General features: G+C 50.1%; 1 protein-coding gene across 1 annotated transcript in view; it reads left to right on the top strand.

Annotated features, from left to right (window-relative positions):
- Positions 1-6,110: 6,110 nt before the first annotated feature.
- ARRDC5 (arrestin domain containing 5) overlaps positions 6,111-7,458 on the top strand; it is an 11,638-nt gene continuing 10,290 nt past the window's right edge. Inside the window, exon 1 of the mRNA XM_011967372.1 lies at positions 6,111-6,406. Within this exon, the coding sequence (XP_011822762.1) occupies positions 6,154-6,406 (253 nt within the window). The 5' untranslated portion in view covers positions 6,111-6,153. The remainder of the gene's footprint in view (positions 6,407-7,458) is intronic.

Genomic DNA, 7,458 nt, shown 5'->3' with positions numbered 1-7,458 from the left:
TCTGCTGGGCGCGCCCAGCGTGCAAAGGGTCTGCGTGGCAGGGCCTGGTCACCCCCCGCACGTGGGCCCCCCCAGGAGCCTTGGGGACCCCCAGGGTACAGACCCCCTGACCTCTTAAGTCCAAGTCCGTTCGCAGGTCCCCAGTCGCACGCAGTGACCAGTAGGTCTAAGAAGGCCAGAATCAATGTGTAAATACTGCGAGGGAATGTGGGGGGCCCCTAGGAGACCACCTGCACCCCGATGGCTCGCCTGATCGCCCCAAGCCCCACTGCCTGGCGTCAGGGCCTGCCAGGGCTCTCCACCCTACCCACCCGCAGGGCTTGTTTGCTGTCTTTTCCCGCCTCGTTTTCCCGCCTTCTCCAGGCTGTCCAGGCGGGCAGGGCTGCCCTGCCCCCTCCGCCCTGTCTATTCCACTCTGACCAGTCCTGGCGGGCACACGAGTGACCTGTGCTGGACACCTACAAAGCAGCCGGACAGGTTGCTCAGAGCTGCAGAACCCAGGGGTGTACGTGGCAGACCCACTTGGTGGTCTCAGGGAGGAAAAATTCCTATCTGGGGGAGACAGGCAAGAAATGAATAAATAAAGCAGATAATTTGAGATGATTCCTTATAGGAGAGTACCCAGCAGCCATGAGTCGGGAGGCGGGGAGAGAGGATACTGTCTCACTGGGGCCATTGCGGTGGGCCTCTCCGAGAAGATGACATTTGAGCTGGGATCAGAGATGAGGCTCCAAGGACAGATGGGTCTAGGAGGGAAGGTCAAACCCAGAGGCCGGAAAAGGCTTAGAGGTGTCCAGGGAGCAGGAAGGGGCTGGTGTGGTTGGGGCCCACTGAGCAAAGGGGAGGGGGAGTTGAGGTCAGAGGGGTGATATATAATACCTTGAAGGCCACCGGGGAGGACTTTGGTCTTTCTCTTGAGAGCTGTGAGCAGAAAAACGTTGAGTTCCCACTTAGCTTTTTATAGTTTCTTCGTCACTCTATTATCTCCTCTATCTGGTCAGTAGGACTTCTGCTATGTCCCTATATAGGAGACAGATCATGGCCCCCAAAGATAGGCGTCTCTAGACCCCCACGTCCTCATCCCCAGGATCTGTGAATACAGTGCCTTACACAGCTAAAAGGACTTTGCAACTTTGCAGGTGTGATTCAGTTAATGATTTTGAGTTGGGGAGCGTCTCCTGGGTGATCCAGGTGGGCACAATGTCCTTAAAAGGTCCTAATAAGTGAAAGAGGGATACAAAAAGGTCAAAGTCAAAGGAGATGGGAAAGTGGAAGCAGGCTTTACAATGATCAGGCCAAGGGCTGGGTGCGTGGACTCACACCTGTAGTCCCAGCACTTGGGGAGGCCAAGAAAGGCGGATCGCCTGAGATCAGGAGTTCGAGACCAGCCTGACTAACATGGAGAAACCCCGTTTCTACTAAAAATACAAAATTAGCCTGGCTTGGTGGCGTGTGCCTATAATCCCAGCTACTCGGGAGCCTGAGGCAGGAGAATCGATTGAACCCAGGAGGTGGAGGTTGCAGTGAGCTGATATCGATCGCACCATTGCACCCCAGCCTGGGCAACAAAAGCAAAACTCAGTCTCACAAAAAAAAAAAAAAAAAAAAAGATCAGGCCAAGAGGCAAGGAAGATGGGCAGCTTCTGGTGGCAAGAAAAAGCAATAAAGACTCCTAGAACCCGCCCTGCCCCTAAAATTTATTTCAGACTTCTGACCTCCCAAACTGTAAGATGATAAATGTGTGGGGCGGGCTCACACCTGTAATCCTAGCACTTCAGGAGGCTGAGACAGGCAGATAACTGGAGGTCAGGAGTTCCAGACCAGCCTGGTCAACATGGTGAAACCCTGTCTCTAATAAAAACACAAAAATTAGCCATGTGTGGTAGCAGGCACCTGTAATCCCAGCTACTCGGGAAGCTGAGGCAGAAAATTGCTTGAACCCAGGAGGAGGAGGTTACAGTGAGCCGAGATTGTGCCACTGCACTCCAGCCTGGGTGACAGAGCAAGACGGTGTCTCAAAAAAAAAAAAAAGAAAGAAAAATTAGCTGGGCAGGGTAGTGTGTGCCTATAATCCCAGATAGTCAGGAAATTGAGGCAGGAGAATCACTTGAACCCAGGAGGCGGAGGTTACAGTGAGCCGAGATCAAGCCACTGTACTCTGCCCGGGTGACAGAGCGAGACCCTTATCTCCAAATAAATAAATGTGTGGTTTGCAGCCACTGAGTTTGTGGTCCTTTGTCATAGCCTTGGGAAGCTCCTGCATTCTAGTCCACGATGTCCAGATGGTGCTGTTCACTGTCTCCAACCTCAGTACATAATTAACACTACTGCACACAATTCTGGACCCTCAGCCATCAGCCAGGTAGAACCCACACTACAGGTATGAGCAGGCCCACCTGAGGGTGTGAGACGGCTTGAGCTCTTCCAAAATGATAGCACCTGCTGCAGGAACCTGGCCTAGTTCTATCAGAACACATCATCTGTTTGTAGTGCTGTTGTGAAAACTCAACGTGGCTGAAAGAGGGAATACATTTTTCTTTTCTTTTTTCTTTTTCTTTTTCTTTTTCTTTCTCTTTTTGAGATGGAGTCTTGCTTTGGTGCCCAGCCTGCAGTTCAGTGGTATGATCTTGGCTCTCTGCAACCTCCACCTCCTGGGTTCAAGCAATTCTTCTGCCTCAGCCTCCCCAGTAGCTGGAACTAGAGGTCCGCATCACCAAGCCCGGCTAATTTTTGTATTTTTAGTAGAGATGGGGTTTCACCCATGTTGGCCAGGCTGGTCTCAAACTCCTGACCTTAGGTGATCTGCCCGCCTGGACCTCCCAAAGTGCTGGGATTGCAGGCGTGAGCCACTGTGACTGACCAGGAATACGTTTTTCATGTACACGTGGTGAGGAGTATAGCCCAAGCACCTTGGATAGTGGTAGTTAAGTATCACAGAGGAGGCATCTAACTCTCCCTGCAGAAGAGATACCAAGGGCTGTTGATTGAGGGCTCCAGTTCCCTAGTCATCTTGAGAAAATCAAAATTTCGTAAATTTGCTCAGGTTCATAACTGTCCAGCCGGGTGCAGTGGCTCACACCTGTAATCCCAGCACTTCGGGAGGCCGAGGAGGGCTGATCTCTTGCACCTGGGAGTTCGAGACCAGCCTGGGCAACATAGTGAGACCCTTTCACTACATAACATAAAAATGAATTAGCCAGGCGTGGTGTGCACCTGTAGTCCCAGTTACTCAGGAGGCTGATGCAGGAGGATCTCTTGAGCCCAGAAGATCAAGGCTGCAGGGAGCCATGATTGCGCCACTGCACTCCAGCCTGGGTGACAGAACGAGACTCTGTCTCAAAAAATAGTAATAATTGCTATTTTAAAACATGAGTAACAAACTATTCCAGGCATCTCAGAAAAAAGGCTCACAAGCCACTTAGAGCAAGGGTGTCTAATCTTTTGGCTTCCCTGGACCACATTGAAAGAATAATTGTCTTGGGCCACACATAAAATACACTAACACTGGCCAGGCACAGTGGCTTATGCCTGTAATCCCAGCACTTTGGGAGGCCGAGGCGGGCGGATCACCTGAGGTCAGGAGTTTGAGACCAGCCTGGCCTAACATGGTGAAACCCCGTCTCTACTAAAAATACAAAAATTAGCCGGGTGTGGTGGCAGGTGCCTGTAATTCCAGCTACTCAGGAGGCAGAGGCAGGAGAATCATTTGAACCCAGGAGGCGGAGGTTACAGTGAGCCGAGATTGCACCACTGCACTCCAGCCTGGGCAACAAGAACAAAACTCCATCTCAATAAATAAATAAATAAACAAACTAACTAACTAACACTAACAATACCTGATGAGCTACAAAAAAAAATTGCAAAAAAATCTTATAATGTTTTAAGAAAGTTTACGAATTTGTGTTGAGCCATATTCCATCCTGGGCCACATGTGGCCTGTGGGTCAGGAGTTGGACAAGCTTGACTTGGGGAAACAAGAGGCCAATGCCCGCAAAAGCTATCACATAAAATAATGCAAGACAAGAAATAAGGCCTGCCAGGCTAGAGAATGGGTACTTCCTAGCCCCTCCTATGATTCAATGTCCCTCCCTCTCAGGTACCAGCCCACGTGCAAATCAGGTGACAGGAATAACTGCTAGAGTGCAAAGGGCCTCAGTTTCCCTGTTGCAAAATGATACATTCTCAGAGGGCATTAAGTCATTCAACAAACTTTTATTGATTCCAGCCCCACCCCACACCCCTGTCTGAGCCAGATCCTGCCTGAGTCACGCAGACATTGGTGGGCACAAAGTTCACTTAGACAAGGTCTCACCCTGGAGGGACTTCCTATCCAACAGGGGAGAGGCAGGCATAACGAGAAATGTCGACTGGGCGTGGTAGCTCACGCCTATAATCCCAGCACTTTGGGAGGCGGAGCGAGGTGGATGGATCACGAGGTCAGGAGTTCAAGACCAGCCTGGCCAAGGTGGTGAAACCCTGTCTCTACTAAAAGTACAAAAATTGTCAAGGTGCAGAGGCTCACGCCTATAATCCCAGCACTTTGGGAGGCTGAGATGAGCAGACCACAAGGTCAGGAGATCGAGACCAACCTGGCTAACACAGTAAAACCCCGTCTCTACTAAAAATACAAAAATTTAGCCAGGCGTTGTGGCAGATGCCTGTAGTCCCAGCTACTCGGGAGGCTGAGGCAGGAGAATAGCATGAACCCAGGAGGCGGAGCTTGCAGTGAGCCGAGATCGCGCCACTGCACTCCAGCCTGGGTGACGGAGCAAGACTCTGTGTCAAAAAATTTTTAAAAATACAAAAATTAGCTGGGCATGGGGGCAGGCACCTGTAACCCCCACACCCATGATCCCAGCTACTTGGGAGGCCGAGGCAGGAGAATCACTTGAACCAGGGGGGCGGAGGTTGCAGTGAGCCAAGATCACGCCACTGCACCCAGCCTGGGTGACAGAGTGAGACTTCGTCTCAAAAAAAAAAAGAGAAATGTCAATCATGCAGGGAATCGTCTCTTCCTGATGGTGTCAACGTTCAAATTAAGCACACGATGCCCTCAGCAACTTCAGTACGCACCAGATTCCAGGTCCTGGCCATATCTCTGTGTTTTTTCCGATACAGACCAATAAAAATGTAGAGTCTTCAAGATGAAAATGAGTGTGTATGCACCTGGGCACAGTGGCTCACGACTGTAATCCTAGCACTTTGGGAGGCCAAGGCAGGCAGATCAGTTGAAGCCAGAAGTTCGAGACCAGCCTGGCCAACATGGTGAAACCCCATCTCTACTAAAAAGACAAAAATTAGCCAGTTGCAGTGGCACATGCCTGTAATCTCAGGTACTCAGGAGGCTGAGGTGGGAGAATCACTGGAACCCGGGAGGCAGAGGTTGCAGTGAGCCGAGATCACGCCATTGCACTCCAATCTGGCTGACAGAGTGAGACCATCTCAAAAAATAAAAATAAAATAAAAATACAGAAAAAAATTACAGGTGATGGTGCATGCCTGTAATTCCAGCTACTCAGGAGGCTGAAGCAGGAGAATTGCTTGAACTCGGGAGGCCGAGGTTACAGTGAGCCGAGATCACACCACTACACTCCAGCCTGGGTGACAGAATGAGACTTTGTCTCAAAAAAAAGAAAAGGGCCAGGTGCGGTGGCTCACGCCTGCAATCCCAGCACTTTGGGAGGCCGAGGCGGGTGGATCACGAGCTCCGGAGATTGAGACATCCTGGCTAACACAGTGAAACTCTGTCTCTACCAAAAACACAAAAAATTAGCTGGGCGTGCTGGCATGCACCTGTGGTCCTAGCTACTCATGAGGCTGAGGCAGGAGAATCGCTTGAACCCGGGGGGCAGAGCTTGCAGTGAGCCAAGATGGTGCCCCTGCACTCCAGCCTGGGCAACAAACAGAACGAGACTACATCTCAAAAAAAAAAAAGAACCAGTAAAAAGGAACCAGTGAGGACTACAAGTTTCGCCATCAACCACCCACCCTGAACAACAGTTCTGTCTCCCCTCCTGGCCATTGGGGTCCCCACTTCCTGGAACTCTGAGCTGAGTGATGTCATAGATGGATTACCTCACTAGGGCCAAGGAACCGGGAATTTCAGGGACATGGGGGAGGGAGAGGGATGTCTCTCTACCGCCCCAACCCCCCATGTCTGTGGTGAAGTCGATCGAATTAGTGCTGCCCAAGGATGCAATCTACCTGGCTGGCTCCAGCATAAAAGGGAAGATGATTTTAACCCTGAACAGCACCCTGGTGGACCCCATAGTGAAGGTGGAGCTCGTGGGAAGGGGTTACATTGAGTGGAGTGAAGAAGCCGGGGCATCCCGCGATTATAGCAGAAATGTTATTTGCAACAACAAGGCAGACTACGTGCATAAGACAAAGACATTCCCAGTGGAGGGTAAGGACGAGGCCAACAGCCACCCCTAGCCATGACAGGAACCTGGGTCTGGAAAATAAACACATCCAAGAGTCAATCAACAAACCTCCAGGGCTATCAGAAATAGGGAGTGGCCTGATTTCTCCCTAGGAGGGAAGTCATGCAGAACGATGACCATCAGATACACAAAACACGAAAATAACAAGACATAAGGAGCTGATCAGAACCCAGATATTCAAAATGAAGGTTCAAAGTAGTCTCTTTGGAAAATACTCAGTCCAACAACTGCCTTTAAGAGGCCCCTGAGAAGTCTTATTCTTTTACAGATAAGTTTCACTCTGACAGCAAAACCCCAGGAGACAAAGTAGGCAGTCCTGTATTCATGGGGAAAAGCAGTGGAGGTAGGCCAGGGACAGTGGCTCATGCCTGTAATTCCAGCACTTTGGGAGGCTGAGGCAGGTGGATCACTTGAGGTCAGGAATTTGAGACTAGCCTGGCCAATACAGCGAAATCCCATCTCTGCCCCCCAAAAAACAAAAATCTAGCCAGGCGTGCTGGCACATGCCTGTAATCTCAGATACTTGGGAGGCTCAAGCAAGAGAATCACCTGAACTTGGGAGGAGGAGGTTCCAGTAAGCCGAGATCGCACCACTGCACGCCAGCCTGGGTGACAGAGTGAGATTCCCTCTCAAAAAAAGATAGTGGAGGTAGAAGAGCAAGGGAGACCTTCCAGGGAAGGAATAACTAGTCCCCGGTTCCACCAGGTCAGACCTGAAATCTGAACAAATGTCAGAGAGTCTGCTGAGCTGTGGGGGGAATTATATGTCTTTTTCAAAATGTGTTTGTGGGGATATTCCCAGGTATGATGCAGTCAAGCGGAACACGTGGCCAACGCTTGGCTGAACAAAGTGTAATTTAATTTAACTTATTTATGTGTTTATTTTTATTTTATTTATTTCTTTATTTGTTATTTATTTATTTTTTTAATTTATTTTTTTGAGACGGAGTCTCAATCTGTTGCCCAGGCTGGAGTGCAGTGGCCGGATCTCAGCTCACTGCAAGCTCCGCCTCCC

This window comes from Mandrillus leucophaeus, unplaced genomic scaffold, assembly GCF_000951045.1.
Source record: "Mandrillus leucophaeus isolate KB7577 unplaced genomic scaffold, Mleu.le_1.0 Scaffold8, whole genome shotgun sequence".
Lineage (NCBI taxonomy): Eukaryota > Metazoa > Chordata > Mammalia > Primates > Cercopithecidae > Mandrillus > Mandrillus leucophaeus.
The sequence above is the reverse complement of the archived record's forward strand: the minus strand, read 5'-3'. Positions and strand labels throughout refer to the sequence as shown.